The sequence below is a fragment of the Strigops habroptila genome, chromosome Z (assembly GCF_004027225.2).
Source record: "Strigops habroptila isolate Jane chromosome Z, bStrHab1.2.pri, whole genome shotgun sequence".
NCBI classification, from domain to species: Eukaryota; Metazoa; Chordata; class Aves; order Psittaciformes; family Psittacidae; genus Strigops; species Strigops habroptila.
This window is the reverse complement of record NC_044302.2, coordinates 87,929,176-87,951,865: the sequence shown is the minus strand read 5'-3', so window position 1 is coordinate 87,951,865 and position 22,690 is coordinate 87,929,176. Positions and strand designations below refer to the sequence as shown.

The 22,690-nt window shown below is 40.2% G+C and overlaps 1 protein-coding gene across 1 annotated transcript in view; it reads right to left on the bottom strand.

Annotated features, from left to right (window-relative positions):
• LIFR (LIF receptor subunit alpha) overlaps window positions 1-22,690 on the bottom strand; it is a 54,425-nt gene that overhangs the window by 17,888 nt on the left and 13,847 nt on the right. Inside the window, exons 3-13 of the mRNA XM_030469870.1 lie at window positions 15,290-15,444; window positions 14,464-14,584; window positions 12,245-12,396; window positions 10,391-10,554; window positions 9,523-9,697; window positions 9,014-9,283; window positions 6,830-6,959; window positions 4,835-4,998; window positions 3,227-3,372; window positions 313-478; window positions 88-158 (exon numbers count right to left, since the gene is read on the bottom strand). Coding sequence (XP_030325730.1) covers window positions 88-158; window positions 313-478; window positions 3,227-3,372; window positions 4,835-4,998; window positions 6,830-6,959; window positions 9,014-9,283; window positions 9,523-9,697; window positions 10,391-10,554; window positions 12,245-12,396; window positions 14,464-14,584; window positions 15,290-15,371 — 1,641 coding nt within the window. The 5' untranslated portion in view covers window positions 15,372-15,444. The remainder of the gene's footprint in view (window positions 1-87; window positions 159-312; window positions 479-3,226; window positions 3,373-4,834; window positions 4,999-6,829; window positions 6,960-9,013; window positions 9,284-9,522; window positions 9,698-10,390; window positions 10,555-12,244; window positions 12,397-14,463; window positions 14,585-15,289; window positions 15,445-22,690) is intronic.

Here is a 22,690-nt window from a genome sequence, read left to right as displayed (position 1 = left end):
ACTTCACTTATTTATAAATACATAAGGAAATAATTTTTTATAGAGTTATATTACATAATATTTTAAAACTTTAAATGCCCTACCTACCTTCCAGAAGATTTTTAGACCTTTTCCAGATGGACTTCTCTCTCTCCAGATATCTGGCCCTCTTGTAGGAGCTAAGGAGAGAAAAAAAAAGAGGCTTTTTTTTCCCCTAAGCTTCACAATAGACAATTTACCATGTATTAAAACACTAGTTTTTCAGATGTCTAATTTTAAAATGTATGGCTTCACAAGTTCAACATTTATCATCAAAGAATCAAATAAACTTACGGGCTTCTAATGTTGTGTGCTCCTCTACCTTGCTCCAGTCACTCCACCTCCAGAAGTGGTCAGCAGCCGAACAGCGCACCCTGAACCGGTACTTTGTATATGGGTGCAATGCATTCAGCTGAGCTGTGTGAGTTGAGAATTTTCCACCAGGCATGGAGATATTGTGCTGTTGAAAATTTATAGGAATTGTCATGATACATGTATATTTTTTGCTCTTATAGTACGCTGAAAGTCAACACCTGAAAAAGTGGGATTTGTCCCTGGGACACCGACACTGTGAAAAAAAAGTTGCAGTCAGCCCTACAAAGAAATTAATGAAAAATAAAAACATTTCCTATGCAGTCACCGTAAGTAAAGGAAAAATTTTCAGAGGTCTGCCAAAATAAAGCCATACGTAGCAAAATAAAGCTATATGTGGCACAGAAATTGACATAATGATAGTAGGTAGCACCTTTGAGAAGCACAGCATGAAGAGGAGAGATGAACTCTGCACACAGTAGCAGGCTGTTGCTTCCCTTCTATCCCATTCAATTCCCCTCTCTCCCATACACAGCAAAACTGCTCACATGAGGCAGGCCAGGATTTCACCTTTGGTGTTCAGAACCTGCTCTTCCACTGTGCATATACACATCAAACTGGTGGACAGAGGCCTTTTTCCTAAGACAGATTTCCTGAGCAGATGTTTATCATGCAGTATTTTTCCTAGGCAGCCCTTTTTCCTTCAAAAGATAGTGTCTAAGCCTTACCCAGGTGATCTCTGTTCACAGCTTTTATGAAAGGACTAGTGTCTCCTATTAGTCTTAAAATAGTGCAAGTCTAGGGAGTATTTCAGTTTCACGATTACTTAAAGAAACCCTAAGCCTGGGAATATTTTTAACTGAATCTAATTTAACACATGTGCATCACAGCTGCCAAAAACTGGACTCCAAGTGACTTTAAGTTGCAACTAATTGTGCATTTCTAAAGCCAAATGACAACTTGAAAAATATAAAAAAAAGCCAACAATCTCTCATACGGATGGAAAAGCTTCTGAAAACATCCTCAAAATGCCCTGTAAAACCCCATAACAGTTTCACAGCTACTTTTGTTTATTACAGAGAACTCTTGGAGGTTTTTTTATTAAGCAACCAGGGACAACATAACAAGGCTGTAAAAGTGTCTACCAAGCTGTTTGCTGTGTTTCAAAATATCTGTAGCTGTGGGCTCTGGTACAGGCGCCATGAACCAAACTGCTGTGGCAGCATAAGACCTGACCACCTTCCACTACTCCAGATGACTGACCTGGTAGCACAGTTCCCAAGCAGATGCGTGCCCTAGGCTTCAAGCAGTGTAACTCTAGCTAGAAAGAACTGTGCAAATCTACTTTTTAGCAGTTTAAGCTAACTGAGCTGGGGGTGAGTGACACTAGCGTGCTCGTTACCCTGCTGACTGCTCCACAAGCAGTAACTGTTGGGAGCAGAGAAATGCAGACAGCTGTGGGTGATGATATATCAGACTATACCCCAAAACGCAACAGAGTTCATCTGTCAGAGCTGTTATATACATCTAAAAGCCACCTCCTTCTGTTAATTCCAAAAGATGATTTCTTTGCAGTACCTAATCTCTGGTTACTACTTAACACATGTCATTACAGAGAAAATATAAAAGCTTAAGTTTTCTACAGTCATGAAGTGCTTTGAAAATATTTTAAAAATACTCTTACAGAGCATGCTTTAACTACTACCCTATTATTTTAGAGGCAATGTAGATAACGATGATCTTCAGTCTTAGCTGCATCACTTCTGTGGCTTGAGTGACTTTATTCAAGGCTGTGCTCAACAGCTGTGCCCAACGGGCAGCTAAATGCAGTGAGTAATCGAATACTGCTAAAAATCAAGTAACATTGTAAAAAGCAGCCTCTGAGGTTAATGTGTCCAAATTACAAATTCGGGCTTTGTGCATCAAGAGCTTCCAATTCAGCACATGCCCACCCAAGCTGGTCAGAGATACTCCACCTGAAGGCACAAATATAGAATTTGAGGATAAATCTCAGGCCAACTGAACATGCAGTTCTGCCATTAGGCTCCCCAGTGACACGGATCACCCCATGCTAAGTTAGGCAATATGGAAGAAGAGGATATATTCCCACCACCTACACTCTGTATCTAATGCTGGTGTCTAAATTAATACCCTCAGTGACTCTGACAGTCAGCAGAGAAAATATGCAGCTCCAGTCAGTGACGTAGAGCACCAAAGCTGGGCAGCAGCTGGAAGATTTAATGCTGGAAAATCTGATCTTCACCCAGAAATACCACCTTCTCTCCAGATGCAGAGGTCTTCACTGGGGATTATCTACTGATACACCCAGTGGGAGAATACTTCCCTATCCTGTCTCTACACCATTAGGTTTAGCAGCTCCCTATTATAGCCACATGCATGCCAATTGCTGACAGCAAGCAAATGAACCGTTCTCTGGGTAGAAAAAATTAAAAAAGAAATTCCATGACGGACTGTAAGAGGTCCTCTGAAACAACCACTGTGGAAGTCAGCAGGGCAGCAGTGTGTCCTGGAACAAGTGTTTGTTAATACATTTGCACCAGGAAGGACAAAGCACATGGACCGTTATCTAAAGGGTCAGCATAAACCACTCTGCACCTTCTCCACGTACCGCATAACATGGTAGGTGATACGACTTCCCTATAGAATGTTTAAAACAAACCAAAAGAGAAAAAAAAGAAAGAAGGCAATAACAGAGATGAGCAGAACTTTTTCCAATTTTAGTAGATGAACTTCTAGTTATTACTCTATTAATCATTTAATAAGATGATCAGAATGAAGCTTTTACAGAGAAAAGAATTTGAAACGTGACTAGTTCAGTGAAAAAGATCAACACTTCAGCCCCCTTCAAAAAAAATCCATCAAAAGTAACACTTACCAGTTTTCGCTCAGAGTGACCAGTGCTAATTTCAATTTGACACAGAAGCCTGATCTCAGCAAAGCTGCCATTTATAAACCAGTGCAGACGGACGCTTGTAGAGCTGTTCCCAGAAACAGTTAACTTTTCTGGAGTTTTTGGATGAACTTAAGAAACAAAGAAAAACCCCTCAATTCCAAGAAAAAATATTCATTTTAGGACAGAAAAATTTGATTTTAAAAGATTAGACAGAATCAGGATAAGTAAGTGATCTGATCAGAAGCTAGGACAGCTGGTGCTGGGAAGGCACCTGCAAGCAGTCTCATTCCTGACGTTCTTCTCAGCTGTCAAACATGGAGACAGATTTCAAACATGGAAACAGATTTCAAACATGGAAACTTAAGGCTGAGCATAAGGAGTTGGAGACAAAGAAAAGCATTTACACTCGTACTTCCTTTTATCAAAAAAGTGACACATGAGCTAGTTCAGAGGACCACAATGATGGATGAAATTTATTCAGCTCTTTTTACCTTCTGTGAATTTTTCAAGCTAGAATCTGCAGAATAGGACAGGGTAAGATTCCTATATGACCTTTCCCCCCTCCAAACTCCATTCACAGTATTTTTCAATAATACTCAGTAGCTACTAGTCATAGCTAACACAGAAAAAAAGTCTCTACTCTTGGAATTGGTCCAGTTACCGTAAGGAAATATGTACTCTATGTTGAGAATTCAATGGACAGTGAGGGAAAGAAAGGAAAGGAAACAAATAGGAAATAGCAGTCATATTGACTTGCTGCAAACCAGCCCAGTTTGTAATTAACAGAAACAATTCATGCTTTACTGGGACCTGTCAATTTACTCTGAAAATTCTAGTCTCAGGCTAGTTGAACTCAGACATGGGCAAAAGAAATGCACCATCCTCGTGTTTAAATTCAGTTTTTCAGAGAACGGCAGAATGCTGTAACATTAGGAACCCCTGAATCGTCAGCTGTGGTTTTGGAGGCAGATGGGCAAGGATGGGAAAGACAGCGGTAACAAGGTGGTCATCTTCTCTCTTTCCTTGTTTAAACTGAAGGTCTAATGAAAAAAGTTATTTCTTTCTACAAATCACGACAGCAGATGATCATGGCTATTACCAATAGCAGGTAATAGTCCTGCTATTAACTTTTAACTTTTAGTGCTACTTTTTAATACTCCAAATCCTGTTGTTGTAAACCTGCATAGTATTTTACCCTATAAGCATACACTGAAGTACAGGATCACATACAGTTCATAAAGTTACGCCTAAATTTTAATTAATGATGTAACAGAATATGAAGAAATCCCTGAACAGCAGCTGGCTAAGTCTTAGATCACAAGTAGCATCTATCCACACACCAGCATATCCAATCTGGTAGCACTGCTGTTGAGAACTGGCTTCTCCCTGTACACGTAATCACTGCCTCAGGACATGTCCTAAGCCATTTTCTTCTGAAGTGCAAATTATCAAACGTGGCAAAATACTGGTGACAATAAAGCACATAAGGACAAGTGTACCATGTCAGAGTCCTTCAAACTCAAAAGAAACAAATGGTTAGCATGCAGTAAACATATATATTTTTTTGCCTTTGTAATTCTTAAGTCTTACCTCTTTGAGTTAAATCAACTAAAAGCGATGACTCTGTTTGCCCGATAGGATTGGAGACGCCTAATATGAAATCATAGGTTTTTTGATCAGCCAGTACCGGAAAGCCACAGACATGCTCTCTGTTCATTTCACTGACTTCGCATGAAACATTTTTACCAGATATTCTGCAAAGTAAAAAAAGAGAGGGGACAACTTAATTTTCAAATAAGATCATTTCAAACAACAGTCAGAAGTCTAGACTGAAAACACAGTAAAGAATGATGGGTTCACTGACACATGGCTTACAGCATGATTTGATTGCAGAGGCATATCTAACACCACAACGCAGGTTAAAGTGGCATCAGTCATGACTTGCCCTGTTCTCACGTGAAACTCTCCTCTTCCACTAGCACAACATTTCCATCCTCTCACTTCTCAAAAGCCTGGAAAACAGGTAGGTCCTGTAACACCACCTCACAAGTCAGAACTAAGATTCTGATTTGAAGTATCTTTGTTCAGATCAGCATACATCTGCATTTAAAGAATGTTCTTAATTGCCTCCTGAACTAGGGAGATGCGACACACATTAAAGGCTTCCTATCAACCTTGCCAAATCTAAAGTATGATTTGTTACCCAGGATGCATCCACGAGTTCCAGCCTTTTTTAAATCAAAAGCAGGAGAGGCATTCTGGTAACAGCCAAGACTAGAGTTACATCTTCAGGGGTAAAACCTAAAGTGTGTTTCTGTATGTATGTACATATATAGGAGTTGCTTTAGTATCTGTGTAAACCTCTCATTCAGTAGCAGAAGTTTAATTTCTTCCTTTGGGTGTTTTTACTGAGCTCTGAGCTCTCTCCACACTATATTCTATTGAAACAGAATTTCAATAGCTCAGTGTGGGCTGAGAACAAGGATGAGAATATTTACCCTGAAAGGCATCACATTAATCTCCTCACAGCTTTTGGCTGAGTGAAACAAGTCTGAACTACATCCTCATTTATGAGCTGAATATGGGCAGCCAGTGACTGGAGCTCCTTTCCTTTGAATACCTGCTCTGTTTTGTCCACCTCTTTGCATCCTACCCAATAACATTTTTAACTCTAGCATTCTGAACAACATCTGTGACCATAACTCAACCCTCACTGCCTCTGACTTGCTTCAAAGCCACCATGAGACTCCATTTCCCATCAGTTTGTGTGACTCAGGCCCCTCCTGGCTCCTTTCCCTGACTGCTCCTTTGGCATGACAGGGAAGCCTCCTTGCCATGGGAATTTTGTTAACTCCTCACTAACTTCTAACTATAACCACCAAGGAATCCCGTTTGCAAGTGCTATTCCAAAACGATGACTCTTCACTTTTAAGGCTTCACATCGCCTAATAAGACATACTAGTGGGACACAAGTCTTCACTTTTTTCTATGGATATAACAGTGTAATTTGCCCCTTTCAGTGTTTTCCAGGTAACATGCACTTTGCCTGATCTACGCTATCCAGTTCTTCATGCTGGAGGAGAACAGATGCAGGCTTATTGTTATTTTCGCTAGCAGCTTTTGAGAAATGCCCCACGGCTTGTCTTACATTTGTTCCTCAGTGAGATTCTGTCATTTGCATAGCAGAAACTCAGTAAATGTCTGACAGATGATCTGACACAGGTTGCACACAAAAAATTTTGAAAAATTAATGAATGACTCCTACTGTCTCCCTGTACTTTCATATTGGTCTCATCTACATGTTGGCAGCAGCCTGACACACTAAGCTCTCTACTTTCTCAGGAGTTCATAATAGCTTAAGTCTTTGGGAAAAGTCATCCTTAATTCCCACTGAAATTTTGCAGAGCTGGACAAGGGTTCTCCAAGTTCAGTTTAGTTCAGCTTGCACAAAATCTTGAGAAGTATTTTAGGCTCTAAACAATGGAGACTATCTCATTTAAACAGGCATGGCGCAGTAAATCACAGGCAGCAATGGATATATTCCAGATCTACCTTTTTACTCCTTTTAGTGCTGAACTATTTTACCTTTCAAATAAACTGTACTTTGTACTTCGTTTTCCATATAGTCCACTGGGTCTGCCTGGTTTCCAGGTGCATTTTATTATCAGGAAGTTAGATGTTTCACAGCTGAGGTTTTCGGGAATATCAGGGGCATCTATAGCACAAAAGGAAACCAAAACAGTTAGCCAACATTTTACCATCCTAGTGGGGCAGTTGGACCGCTAGCTTCCTGAAAGCATCACCATTCGTTTTCACTGGGTCTAGATTGAATGCCTCATAAATACATGCTAATAGTTATGCTCCAACCATACAAATAATATCCTTTAAAAAAAACTCCCAGTAAAACAGATGGGTAATTATTATCAGCCCCATCTGACTAACACTTGACTCTAAGCTTCTAAGTGGGTGGGTAATCTGGTAAATCGCATGCAAATATGTTCGCAAGCTCCAGGCTCTGACCTGGAAGTGTTTCACTGAAACTCTGCCAAGACTGTTCCAAAATTCTGAGCATCAGTGTAGCCGCTAAGCAATGTAGGAATGCTGTTGCATGTGTGCCACATTTTCTTACGTGCCAGCCCCACTGCTGCTTTGAATTCTCTAAGCAAGTCATGTCAAGGAGATGTTCCCTTCAGCATGAATTCCAGACTGAATTTGAAACTTAAAGCAGGCCTCAAATGGCTCGTCCTCTTCACTGTTGTTTTGGAAGTGCCCAACCTTTTCTTTTAAAGCTTGTTCTTTGCTCCCATGCTAAAGTGGTGTTGAGTGCCTACCTGGAGAAGATGGGCAGTGATCCCAGCAGAGGAGATAATCATACTAATGTGAGACTAATCAGAACACTTATTTCAAGTCTCATACACTTTTCTCCAAAAGATAGCACAATAATATCCATGTACCTGCCCTAACACAAAAGGCCACAGTGGCAGGCTTAGTTCAGAATGTGAGTAGTGGGCCAAAAAGAGCACTTATTTTGCCAGACCTAGACTTAACCAAGGTGATGTACATACACATTTACTTTCTTTATCTTTTATTCCCAAAATGTCTCTCATAAGCAAGAACATCATGGCAAGTCCTCTCCCTTCCCACTAAGCAGGTAGAAAAGCTAGAAGAAACGCTGGCAGGAAACAGACTTGACCATATCCCAGCTCTTCAAAACCACTGTATGGGAGAAACTAGTGGAATTATCACAGCCTCTGATCACAAACCACTGACTTATTTACCTGGAAGATTCTCCCACAAAAGAAAATACTGCACAAATAATGTAAAAAAGGAATCTCACTGGGAAGTAATATGAAGTTGGATTGTTTTGCATTTGCTGTACACTTAATACACAAAGTCAATAATAGCAGACACAGGCTGAAACTGGCAACAGACTTCCAAAACTAGTCCAGTCTGTCCTTTCCATCAGCCACAAGGACGCTAACTTCACACGCAGGCATTTGTAATGGGGAACAGGATTCTAAAACCCCTGTGGGGAAATCCCACAAATGTCTAAAGTGAATAATTTTGGGAAAGAAGACCAGGTACTTTCACTTCTTTGTTTTAAGAAGTTTTAAGAAGAATCTGTATCTGGAAGAGATTTTTGAGGCTGGCATGGCTACACAGAGAAGATACACAGTGATTCAGTATATTTAAAGAAAATACTAAAAGAGCGTTTAGAAGATTTTCCAGGAAAGAGGAACTGCCAGCTGGGTTCCTTTGCTGTAACTAGCTCCCAGGGAGCTACTGCTCTGGATAAGCATCTGTTGTTGTTGCAAGTGTAACTCTTTTACTGTCTTAATTTGAATGGTTGGTAGATTAATGTTTTCACTTACAATTCTTGCTCTTATTCTTGCCTTGCAATGGACCAAAATAGAATAGATGTAAAATCTAAACTGATAGAAACTGGGGATGAATCTTCATATGGCAATAAACAACTAATTATTCCAGATCATTAAGAAGTGCCTTACAAAGAGATGAAGGAGAGAAGCACTGGGCCGGGTTCTAAGAATGGAGGGCTTACATGATTATTTCCTCATCCTCCCAACCCTGCTATCTTCTCCATGGGCTGGAGTTTTCACAGAGAAACCAAACCAGTACAATCCCAGTTCAACCTCAAAAATAATAGGTCAGGTGAAAAAACCGCAATAGTATTTGGTTCCCAGCAGAACCCTAAGAGTCTCAAAATTACGTTGATTTTTTACTAAGATTAGTAAACATAATGATACATACATCCAACAAATAAGACAGTTCCATCCATCTCATTTTCAGACAGTATGCACACTGCATTTGTTCCACTGGCATCTGAAGCACTAGCATTCAGCACTCTGATTGCACTGCTCCGGCTGCTCAGAGGTATCATTGGATATATTTCTGGTCCATAAGTCATCCGTTGTATCTGCTGTCCTTCTTCATGGACACAACAAATTGTCACATCTGAACCTACTGCCACCACGGTGTCCTGAGGAAACACTCCACTCCCATTTGGCTCGGTATCTTTTCCTATCAGAGATGACAAAAAACAGAACCATGGTGCTGATCAGCTAACATGTGACTGAGGAGCACTCTGATGCATACAGATCAATGTTTACTAGGTTTCATTAACTAATGATTGCATTATTTCTCCAATCAAAGCACCTCCCAAAAGCAGCAGCCAATCACTGCCTAATGCTTTTCCTCTGATTTTGGCTTACTTTTCATAAAGCAACCAAAGCCATGTGGTGGCAAGGGAACAAACATACCAGGGACCTCTCCTACTGGGCTCCACTCACTCCAGTCCTTGGGACCAACAAACTGTGTTACATTAATGTAACAGCGAATCTTCACATAGTGCGATGTACACTCCAGAGGCATATCTGATGTCCAGTTCCAAGAAAGAATGATGTCTTCATGAGTCAGTTTTGAGTAGTAAGTTACCTACAGAGTTTTACCCCCCAGAAAAACACAACCAAAAGACAGTTTATGAACATCTGTTAGTAACGACATATAATCTTCCAGATGTCAACAGAATTGCAAACTAAGTGAAGTAAATCATAAAATCCTGATAGATGGTTGGAGTGTCCCACCTAACTTTCAGTTGTGTTGTGAATTTCTTTGGACAAAAGCCTAAGATACTGAACAGCCCACCAGCCAGGTAGACTGCCAGCCAGAAATACCAGAGCCAGACATTTGAGAGAGAGCAGGAAGATCGCCAAGCATTTTAAAAGGTATATATTTCATCCCAGTATCCTGGGCCTCTCCCAGGCAGGGAAATGTTCCAACTATTCCAAAATGAAACTCTTCTGATATTAGTCCCAGGCTGTACATTTTATCTTTTCTCCATTCCCAAAAGTTATAAAACAGAGCTACAAATTATCCTGGAATAACTGTGGTTGCAACTAGACTAAAAACAAACATGCTGTGACTGTGAATAAGTACTGACAGTACAGTAGCCAGTGTCCTCGTAACTTTGAAACTTAATAAGGTTGCCTAACAGAAACATGTCTACACTCAGATTCTGCAAAACTCTACAATCTTCATTATTCTCAGCTTTATTCAAATGATCTCCTAGAGTATTACCAAGGGCAAAAAATATACATACCTTTTTAATAGAGAAAGAAAAGGACTTACTTGTGTGACTTTTTCTGTTGCTTCTTTACGGAGTATCTGAATCTGCCAAAAGGCATCCAGTCCATATGGGAAGACTAATCCATTATCACTCCACTTCAGATTTAATGTGGAAGTTGAAAAGTCAGGTGTCAAACTAAGGATGCGTGGAGTAAGTGGAACAAACACTTGAAAAAGAGAGGGGGAAAAAGCCATATTAAAGTCATTACTCAGCAACACAGCCCTACAGGTGTTTAACAGCCACATCTCTCCGCTCTGAACTGGCTAGTAGCCATACAAACATGTAACTCAACCTCTGTAATTAGAACAAGATGAGCTCTGTCATTACTTGAGCATGAAAGTTCCCAGGAAAGCACAGGTGCTGATGAGTCACCAGGTAGCATTTTAACAACTCAGCATGCAGATGCGTAAGATCACGAATACAACTCTTCATAATGCATAGCAAGGAAGACATCCTATCTTTCACAACCTTCATTCAGTGCCACAGAAATAGAGGAAACATGGTGACAGTCTTTGAAGTGTATATGAGAACACACCTAGGGAGGATGATGGAAAATGCCCCAAAGGAGGAAGTGAGTTTTGCACACCAGCAGGGAAGAGGGGACTTGGAACACAAGCGAGAGTAGGAAGAAAGGAAAGCAGAAGCGTAGGATGGAAAAAGCTCATATGAGCCTCGGGGAAGGATCATGGGGAATGTGATTTTAAGCTAGAAGAAATATTAAAGGCATGACATGGTGATGGGGACAAGACAGGGAGATTAAACAGAAGCATCTCTTCTTTGAATGGGTTTTGGTAAAGCAAGAGGCTGAGAAACAGGTGAGGATTATGGTAGTACAGGGGTTATGGCAGTTCATTGGGCCCGGTGCAGGATAATTCCTGGTTTTTAAATGTGTGTTTTATCCAACTTCATGTCTGGCAAAGGCTCTGAAAGCCTGCAACATGTTCACCACAGTCAACACACTGCTCAGGATAACCTGTGATGAAATCAGAGATTTATCCTGCCTGAAGTCAGCAAGATGCTGGAAAACCCAGTGTGTTGCCCACATATTTTTGAGTAGTGTTTGCTTAAAGTTCTTGAGCTGATCTTAACTGAAAAGCAAACTGAACCCACGGATACGAGGTGCTACTGACACTTAGAAGTCTACTGACTCTAGAATTTGACTGCATAAAGGAACAAGCAGGCAAGCCAAAACAAAAGACTAAATTATGAGCAAGCATGGCAGATAGTGTCAATGCTATCTTCGGCTTACAACTTCATCCTTTTGAAGGAGTAATTTCGCAAAAGTCTAATTTATCTATGACTCCAATATGATGCAGCCTACCTCCCAAGAATAAATGTATTTGCTCAGTTTTATATACATTTGAACAGAGTGGGTAAACTGGGCATATATTAAGAAAATCTGATCCTGTCAGGAGTGACATATAACATCCCTTTAAATATTGTGAAATTGCAGGAATAAATTTCATTCTGTAGCTATCCAGCATTTAAAATGGGTGAACAGGCACTAGGAAGTTTATTCTGCCTTTCCCAAGCCAAGTCTGGCCAAACGCACTTTATGCCCCATTCAGGTACATCAGTAGGTAGATTAGAAATTTGTTTACAAATCCTTCCTAATCTACAATTAGGAAAAAAAAAACCTGAAGGGTGATTAGGGTGTTTTCTTTGTTGTCCTCTGATAAGAGAGGTTTTCTTTCTCCTCATACCTGCCATGTGAATGGCAGATTCACATGGACCCAGTACATCAACATTTTACATACAGGAACACTGCCAAAGAAAACTGCAAGCATATACACTTCTGGAGCATTGTTAATCACAGTATAATGGCATTATGTATATGCATAAAACCTGATACTTACAGATATCTTTCTTGTGAATTTCAAATTCTTTGGTAGCAAAAGCAATTCCAAAAATGCTGTTTGTAGTTATTGTCACAGTGCTGGAGCTGTCTGGGACTGGAATCTCGACCCTTTTCTCCTTAGTTTTAAAACACACTGAAGGAGGGAGGTCACTGAAAAGACAGAGAGGGTTAAGCAGGTATTTAAGCTAATAGGAAACTAAGGAAAGTTAAATCCTATTCCTAGGACATTAATAAAACACAAATTCTCTGTAATATAAGAGAGCTGCATATCAAATTCATGAACTTGCATGGGATTTGGTTAGTATGTTAACAGGCATTCCCTCGCCTTTCAAGTCACTTTTATCATAGTGATAGGCTGTGCATTAGTTGTATAATGCAGCAAGCCAGTTGTTAAGAGAACTCTCCAAAGTGAAAAGTGGACTTTTAAGCAAAAACATATTTCTGAAACCTACAGTTAGTATTTCAAATACAATACAGACTGAAACCTTCAGTCAGTATTTCAAAATGAGCAAAATCAAAACCCGCAAAATCCATCAGCACTTCCCCATCCCCTTTTGTTTTCTGACTCCCTCTCCCTCCATTTATTCTTTAAGTGATGGCATATGGGTGCAAAGAGCAGGTTTATCCATCTGTGTCCCATCTTAGAACAAATATCTCCCTTCTACTGCTCAGCTTGTGGGGAAAGAGCAGAGGGCAGGGTAGAGAATTGCTAAGATCCCAGATGGAAATACAGTCTGCACACAATGTTTGTGCAGTGCTCAGCACAATGTGATCTGGCCTTTGTCTGGAGGTTGTACATATATAGAGGAAACAATAATGGATGGGTCAAGTCCCTTTGCTCATTATCACTGATATGCAACTAGAAAGGCAGAAAGTTTGGAAAAATCCAGACCTTCCTCTTGGGGGAATGATGGGAGGAAGGAAAGCAAAGAGAACAATGCCAGACTTCCTGCTGAGAGATTGTTACTCACTTATGAACTGGAACAGGACCCTGGAGCTCCCATCAGCTGGAGTCAAGAGCTTGGGTTGAACTTTTAAGATTCACGCAAGGCTCTGGGCTAGCGAAGGCCAGCTGAGACTTGAGTGCTCAGGAAGGCTATTCCTCTTCTGTACTGAGGTATTATTAGAGGATGTTTGGGCAACTGAAAAACAGAATCTCTTTCCCTCAGGGAGCTCAGCCCTCAGCCTCTTTGCTTCAAGGACCAAAGCCTGTTCTGCTTTGCTAAGGAGAAACAGCAGCAGCTCCAAGATGTTTAGAGGTTTAGGTTCTTGTTTAGAGGTCAGTACCTCATGAACTCTACGCTCCTGAACTCTGGCCACAATGTCAAATATATGCTTTTTTTTTTTTTCTTTTTAATAGAAACGATAGCTGGCAATGCAGGAGGAATAACTAGACACAGAAAATCAAACATGTAGGTGGAAGAAGTGCAGCCAAGCCCTGGGACCCCAAAGGACAAGTCTGGGCTGCTTGCAGAATTTACAGGAAAAAAAGACAGTACAAATCTGGACTGGAGGCAGGATCAAGATGCAAAAATTATTTGATCTCATCCCTAGCACATGATAAGTATTTGGCAGACCCACAGCGTGGGGAATTGAACATGTAGTTCTCATTAGTGAAAACATACTGAAGATCTTAAGTTTTTCAATATTTGCAAAATTTTCAACTTGCATTCATTTTGGAAAGCTATTCAAACTGTGGAATAATTTTTAACTTTCCTTCACTACAATGCTCTCCATACAGCTTAAAATTTATAAAGGTTGTAAGACAGCCACCAAGAGATTTTTCATGTTTTTCCACATGTGAATCTCAACACTTATGTCATATATTCTACCACTTTGGCCCATAACATCAGGATTCACTTCTTCCAATTATCATTTCCTTTTGGATTGAACCCGGTATGAAGATGTCCCTCATGAAAACTTTGAGCAAGGCTTAGGCAGGCACACAGAGAAGTCTGAGTAAAAGAGAGCATCTTCCCAGTCGATTGAAGAGAACAAGCAGGTTTTGGCAGGAGAATTGTTAGCATGAAACAAGACTTTGCCGGAAACCCCGCCATTGCCCGAGTTAACAGTGCCCGGAAGGAGTACCACCCAAGTAAAAACGAAGGGGGGATGCTGGGAAACAACAGCACCTCAAATTCCATGGGCAGTCACTGACAGATAGCTATACTTTCATCAGAATTTGGTAGTTTTCAACCAGGTATATAAGGGACTTACTTGGTAGTGTAGCAAAAGTCAGTTTGTCCATGTCTTCCTTTAGAAGAGACATCCCAAGTACAGATCATTTTACGTAAATTGTGTGTTACACATTTCAAATTCTGGGGGTGTCCCAGAGAACCTGAAATCAAAAGAAAGACAGACACAAATTGCAGGTCAGAAATGACCATCTGTAAAACAACTGCTATTGTTCACATCTATAGACATTCTTTTTGCATTTTTATTGCATTGTCTGGCCAATATTTTAAAACTGTTGAATGATTTGTGTGCCTTATTACAGACAGCCACAGACTGCCAGATTTCTAGAAGTACCTAAAATCTGGGTCTATAACTTGTATGCAACAACACAGGCATCTGTCTCTTCCCACAATACCCGTTCCTAGCCTAGACTAATAAGCAGGCTTTGGGCCAATGGCAAAACCGCAGGCTTTGATGATAAACTTAATGAGTTTTTTACTCTCCTGCATCGTCCCACATGGAGGGCAGTTAATGACAGAAGGGCAATCAAAGATAATGTGTGAAGTAGTCACAGACAGCCAACATATACAGCAAGAAGGTGTCAATACTGACATTTACACCATCTGCATAAGCAGACTATCACAGCTGCATTATGGAGAATTTAACACCCAATTGTGTACTTGTTTACAAGATGCCACTGGGTACCCGAAAGCAGAGACCAGGCTTCGTAATACCTCCATCCCTTGGACAGTGTGAGACCACAGGGGTCACAGTTTTTGAACATAAGTATAGTAGGAAAGCAATGCAACTAAATGCTGTAGGTACAGAAGCTACAAAGTAATTAGTGAATACATTGCGAAAAACTCACCTATCTCCTTACTATATACTAAACTTCTTAAACATAAAACAGCTAGTGCTAAAAGGCAGCGGATGCTTGAATTCTTCCACATTCTTCTACTGGTTGTTTTCAGAACAATAGCTTCAAGCAGGAATAAATGTCATCTTCCAACAAGCTGGTCAGTTCTAAAATTAAAAAAAAACAAACAAAAACCTGAAATTCCACAGCTGCTACTCCAGAAATGCCACTTTTTGTTCCGTCTACTTTTCTTCCTTGGTACTGCTCCCACGTGTAGCAACTCCTTCGTTGTCTGGCAAGAAAACCTTTTCATTGTACCAGCCACTTCTTGATGCATACTTTTTCAGGAAGACATTTCAGACATAACATCAAGAATCACACACATGTAAAACTCAACTGTCCAGAGGTCTCCTTCAGGACTATCTGAGGCCAGAACAGAATAGATATGGCAGGTGTTCCCCTAAAACAGGTCTCCTCAACTTAGATGAAATGTCACATTCACAAAAGGTCTTCCATGCAGTGAATGGAAATGTCCCCCTCTTTAGATATGGGATTAAGGGGACAGGAGAGCCTACCTCTCACCTCTGCTCACTTTTCATATTGCTGCTACTCAAAGCCATGAGATGCCCGAGACACTGCAGAACCAGATCTGATCACCCAGGATCACTGGTTCCATCCAGTGTTAAGTAAAAATGTCTGGCAGACAAAAAATGGGGAAGGGGGGAAAAAGAGACAAAAGACACTTGTTGCTGTAAATGCTGACCTTAAAGTAAAAGTTATCTAGAATATTACATTTAATCTGTTCCTAGAAGATTAATGGGTTGCATGTTTTCCAAAGAGAAGTTCAACTCTTCAGCGGGATCTGGGGAACACACTCAGTCCACCCTCACATCAGACACCACCAGTCTTTGCTCTGAAAAAGAAGACCGCAGGAAAGCCTGTCCTAAAGCCCAGCCAGTCCCTGGTGCCTTGTTTCCCTGCCACCCGAAAGTTCTGAAGACTTGAGCACCCTCCCAGAGACCACAGCTCCCATGTAGAAAGGCGCCTTCTCTCAGTGACCAACAGCAGGAGCTGGGCCATTTTCACCTAAGAATATAGCTGAACTAGCCTCTCAGAACAGTTTTGTGAAATTCCCATTTTGTCCAGGATACTTCTTTTAAAAGTCTGAACTGAAAGGCTCCTGACTTTGCCTTAGAAATCTCTTCCAAAGTACATCTGTCCAAAGTCAGAATAACAGACTTTTCTAAAAGCCTCTGTAATTTTGAAAGAAACCTCTCTTCACTGAAATCCTCTGCACCACCAGGAATATGCTCCCCCATCCCTGCAATACAACCACACCATTTTATTACTCCTTTTTTTTTTTTTTTTTTTAAGGAATTCTCTCTTAGGGGACAGCTGGGAATGCCCCAAATGCTATTCTGTTCCTCACCAATCTGCATTGAGCAAGGAGAAACGTATCAGCAGTATGTCAGACAATCCAGAGCTGTTCTCAAGGGGCCACTTCTCTTCTTTCTCTTGGTCTGCAATAACCAGACTGCGAGAAATGCCCGGGCAGGACAGGAGCTGATAGAGATGCTACGGTAAATGCCAGTGTTATATCTGGTGGGAAGAAACACCCTTAAAACTTAACAATTATTTTATTTTGACCATGTTCTCAATCCACATGAAGACCTCACTAAAAACATACCAATTTAAGCTATACTATCACCAGACACGTCCAGTTCTTCTTTTATATGCTCCTAAACTGTAACAACCATGCCATGCAACTTGTTAACAGACAAATCAAGAGTGAAGTTTGACAAAGCCATGTTCAGGTAAAGATGAATCAAGAACCCCCCAGCACATAAAATATAATAATCTTTCTGTCAGAAGTCCCCCCACTGCATTTTGGTGTCTCTCAAGGTCTTCATATTGTATTTGTCTTTGTTACTAATAAAAACACGGGATGTTACCTCCAGGTTTAAACTTTGCTCAGAAACCTCTAGCTTCATTGAAAATATGCAGACCACTCAGAACTGGGAGTTACATGAATAAAATTACGATTTCTATTTGTGGTGTACATGTGAATTATATGTTTGTTTATGACTTCTTCAAAGGTCACTTCTGGTTGCAGAAAAGCCCAAAATCAAAATTTCAGGTTTTATATCAAGATCACTTGACAGTCCCCTATCAGCTAGCAGAAGCCAAGAAAAGAATAAAAACAAGGGAAAGCTCTGATGCCACTTAAAGGAGAGAAAAATGCATTATGAAGTTAATTAAATCCCGAGACTTTCACTTTCTAAACACATTATCTGTACAGGATTGTTCAAAAACCTGTTTGGTCATACCAGGTTTATGAGGCAGATTCAGTAACTACACGTGTGTGTGTTTCAAGAAAATCATCTGGTTTTCTGCATACTCTTTCAATACATAGCTTACTGAGTAGTTCTCCTACAGCAGATGTTTGAAGAGTAACATCATAGCAGTGAATTACAAGAAATTAGAGTCATACCAAATTCTCCTAACTCAAGCACAGTTTTCATTTCTGTTTCAGAATCAGGCACCAAAGGGAACCTACGTATTTTCATGCAGAGCATGATAAGAGTCTTGTAAACCACAATCTTTTGTAAGGACCATAGACTCCCTGGCTCTTGTCTTCTCATACAAATTTTATAGCTTGCTCAAAGTTGGCAATTTGAAGCCTCATGTTGCATAACAAATGCCATTAGTCAGGAGAAAAGACCCCCATTTATGGGCTTGTTTTAATTATAGCATTACAAAATAATTGAATAATTTAAAAATAGGAAGTTCACTTTCTTTGGATGAAAGCTGCCTTCCATCAGTTCAAGCCCTAATTCAAACAAGGCATGGAGTGTTTTACTCACCCTGGAGAGATATGAAAAGCATGTTATCCTCTAGGTAGATGTACTCATAAGATGGATAGGACAATATAAGAGTCAGAAACATTTATTTAGGACAACAGAGCTCAACATTGTCAGATGAAGGCAAAACCTCCACCAGGGCTACCTGGAGTGCAACAGGAGCAGTTGCTACTAAGTGTAAATTTCTCTACATTGTAAGTCTTTATTTTTGAAAAATGGTATAAAGGAGGTCAGCCCAGTCTCACCAGCAGAAAGAGCAATGACAATCAAACCAGCTTTAACAGTTGCCCATCTTAAAAAACATCTTGATAGCATATCCCATAACAATCTCATTTTCCTGGGCAATTTATTTGTGTTCTGGCACTGGCACTATCGTTAGTGCTCCAGTGTGTTACGCAACTCTCTCTCACTCAGTTTTAAGTGCACTACTTTGCCCCATCTCCAGCAAAGAACAGCTTAACGTCTGCCTTGCAGCAACCTTTTACATAGAAGATGACTGACACCAGGTCTCTACTAGCTCCTTCCTTAAAAACTCCAGGGTTTTTTACCCTTTCCCAGTCTCAGATGCTAGATTTCCGATCATTCCTGGAACAAATATTTCTCCATGGACCAAATCTGCTGCATCTGCAGCTTTGAAATATTTCTGCCCTCTGATGCCTGAGCATTATCAAGCACAACGAAGGAACTTCTCTGAGGCAAACCTATGCGTAGTATGTGTTTATTCAGCCCATGCCATATTTGCTTTCTCCCAACATTCAGATCTTGTTGACTCAATTTCAGCGTGTGATCCAGTTCTGGATACTACTGTATAAAGCTGCCACGTAGCTGTTTCTTTAGTACTTCAGACTCCAATCTCATCCTCAAATGTACTGCAAACCTCCTGACTTTGCGTGAGTATGTTTGCACAGCAAATTCACCTTAAAGGCCTTGCCTGAAAAGGTCTTTCACTTCTGAAATTTTAAAATAAAGAAAAACCCTCCCATAAATCTACGCTAAGGAACAACATTGTATGTTTCCAAAAAGTATTCACATGCAAATTCATGTCATACCAACAGCAAAGGCATGGCAGGCTTCAGCATATAATTGCCCATATCTAAGAGCAGTTACAAAAGCAGGATTCTGTAATAACTGTTGGAAGTTACAGTACATGGAGATGTCCTGACTTCTGCTCAGGACTTTTATGTTGTGCAGAGGAACTACCCTTGTGCCTGTGGTCAGAAAAAAAGTAATTTCAAATTGCTTTTTATGCAGACAAGCTAATAAAGGAACGATTAGATTCAGATTCTTAATCACTGAAGCTAATGGATGGTGACCCTTATTTAAAACAGCTCAATATCAACTCTGGACTTTTAGATGACTTTTACAGATGTTTTGACGCATACAGTACACCTATTGGTGATCTGACAGATAAGAGAGGGAAAGAACTGCAAGTCAATAATGTGCATCCGGGAAAAGGATACCTATGGACAGCCTTCCTTCAAAACCTTGTCAGCTGGGGAGAAGGTTAAAGGTTCTGTGATAAGTTGAGAAAAGGAGGGTAGTACCACCTGTTTGACAGTGACATGCTAAGACATTACTAGCCTCTTTGGGCTTAACTTCTGAAATGGAGAAACAGAAGGTAACTGGTATCTTTCTTACTGACTGTGTTTCATATTAGGTATTTGTTGGCTTAACTGGTTCTGCCTTATTTTTTTTAAAGCATAGCTGACAAAATGCTCAATTCTCTTAAAAAAAAAAAAAAAGTATTTTCTTAGTCAGTTGTAACAGACTAGTCCTCTAAGCACAGAAGTTCTCCAAAGCTCTGTTCTGCTTTTGAGTTTTCTGGTCTCCGAATGTATTCCATTGTCAAGTGCTTGGAAACCACTTTGGAAACAAACAAACAAAACACATAAAAAAATAAAAAATATTTTTGGCCTGCTTTCTGCCTGTAGTCTGATCTGCCACTCACAGCCCTCCAAATTTGGTTTAAAAAAAATCTGTGAATTGAGGATCAGTGGCCACACTTTTTATGGCTATGTTTGTGCTCCACAAGCATACACCTCAAAAGAAACAATTAAAATGTCAGTTTATACAAAACGTTTAAGGAAAATGCAAGTGGAGAATACTAGATGAAACCATGAAACCAGTAAAAACATATATGTTAAACATAATAGAAGAAACCTGTTTGTCAATAAATTTTTTCACCTTAAAATTTGTTTTTCCCCACAGTTAAAGGTATCATCATAATAATTTACCACTAAATGGAACATTAAAAGCTCTCAAGGAAAAGGATTATATAGCACACCACCAAAACATTGTAGAGAACGATGGCAGGCTGCATTTTTGGCAATACTGAACAGCCAGTCACCCCAAATACAGCCAGGCAGAAGTGAGGGTGCTAAGTATGTGCCTAGATCAAAACCTTATTGCTAAAAGAAAAATTATTCTGCTTAGCAGGTGGAGAAGGCTCAGTTTACTTGTCTCTGCCCAAAGATAACTAATTTAATCTTCAAAGTGAAGGAAAACATGCCTATATCCAGATAAAAATGCACATATCGAATTACACATCCTACTATTGCCAACAGAAAGCTTCCAAAAAAATTCCCCTATCTGAAAGTCCATACCAGAAGTACACATTTCTGGGAAATCAAGCAAATTGCCAATACAGCTGACAGTAAAGACAATGAACACAGGAACAGAAGATGAACTGGTTTTCTTTAGGACAGTTTTGCTGATCCCACAGACTTCAGTCTTTGACTTTAAAGCTAGCTGAGAAATGAAAAAAAAATTGACGTAGAATTAACAACATTTATTTGAGGGGGCCTGGCTGTGTTTCAATAGAACATATTCTTCCACCTCCTTAAAAAAAATTCTCAAAGTTGAGGAAAAAATCTCTCTTTAGTAGTCTAAATGCAGGCTTTCCCTCTCTGTTTTATAACATGGCACTATTCCACGTTATAAAAGATTCACAGGACATGAATCACTAAAACTTGTTTATAATGAAGGCTGAATCCCATTTGGGAATCTGACTTTTCCCAGTTCTGAGGAATTAATTTAAGAATCTGATATTTCTCTTTCCGAAAGCTGATAAAATAATTCAAGTTGCCTATCTGCACCAAATGCACTCTCCTAATCTGCAGTGGAGAACAGGAAACAAAGACAGAGTATTAAGGTATTATACAGCAAATGTGTAGGAGTACACAAGACCAAATTTTCAGCCCTTTGAGACAAACATTGTTTTCTTCATTTTTTTCCTGTCAAGCATGAGGAGAAAAATTTGACTGCTTCCTCCAGCTGCTCAAACAGCAGCAACACCTTTGAGAGATGCTGGGAAGCCACCGCAGTTACCTACTTCTGCTCTGCAAGGTGAGGTGAGAAGGCAGGATGCAACATAAAAGCTCAGTACCAGGATCGACACTTCAACAATTCATTTGCAAAGCTCCTGGTCACAACCACCATGTACAAAGGCAAGAAATATCACCAACAAGATCAAAGGTGCACCCATCTCCTTTCACCTGGCACAGAGTCTAAGGCCAATTCAAAGCTGCGCCTGCTTTCCAGTATTTCCAGTTCTTCCCTTCTTCCAGCCCCAGACTGTTAAACATGATGGAAATACAAATAAGCAAGCTGCAGACTGGGAGAGCTGGTAGATACTTCTAGGTAGCAATTAGCAGGAGAATCTCATCTCTTTGCCTCCCCTGGCAAAGAGAGGAGAGAAAACTCTTTGCATGGGTTTTTCTCATTTGGGGAGTGTGATGCATCAAGACTGCATAGAGGACAGGGAACAGAGAGGTTTCAAGTCATTTGCTTAAGAAACCCATGAACAAGCACCACAATTCAAGAGTGATTTTATGAAAGCATTTAGTACTTGTAGGACAGCACAACACACATACATACACAGAAACTGAAGCCCTTAGGACTTGCCTTTATAAAGGAAAATATCCAGAAGCAGCAGATGTCAAACATCTTAATCATAGCAATAGGTACAGTTTTGAGAAGCATTTGGAAGGCATAGTGGAAGGCTCCTTTGGGTTACACATTTCAACCAAAAAAAACCCCCACCAAACAAGAACAAGCCAGGTAGCTTACAGAGACAATTGGGAAGAATATCCCTGCTGGGACAGCTGGGCTGGAGACAAAAAACCAGCACAGTGATACTGAAGAGGCAGAGCAGTCAGGCACAGCAGTGGACTGAAAGGGCAGTACAAGGCAAAGAAACACTGTAGGAATCAATGATTTATTTTTACCACAATGAAAACCGAATTTACAAGGTGACATTTTGGGTTTTTTCAAGCTAAATATACATTTTGCACACTTTGCCTTTTGTCCTTACTAAATTACATCTGTTTTCAATTAAACTGTATGCTGATTTGGAAACCGTTAGTCCTACTGATGTCATTTGCTGCTCACTGCCCAGCATACACAATGCAAGAGTGGTCCCCAAGCCAGACACTGCGTTTGACATTCCTAGTGTGAGACTTTCAGAAGAACAAAGTCACTTTCAAAAGAAAACTGGGTGTCTAACTCCTGAGTTTGGACATCCTTGGCCATATCAATTAGCCATCAAGCACAT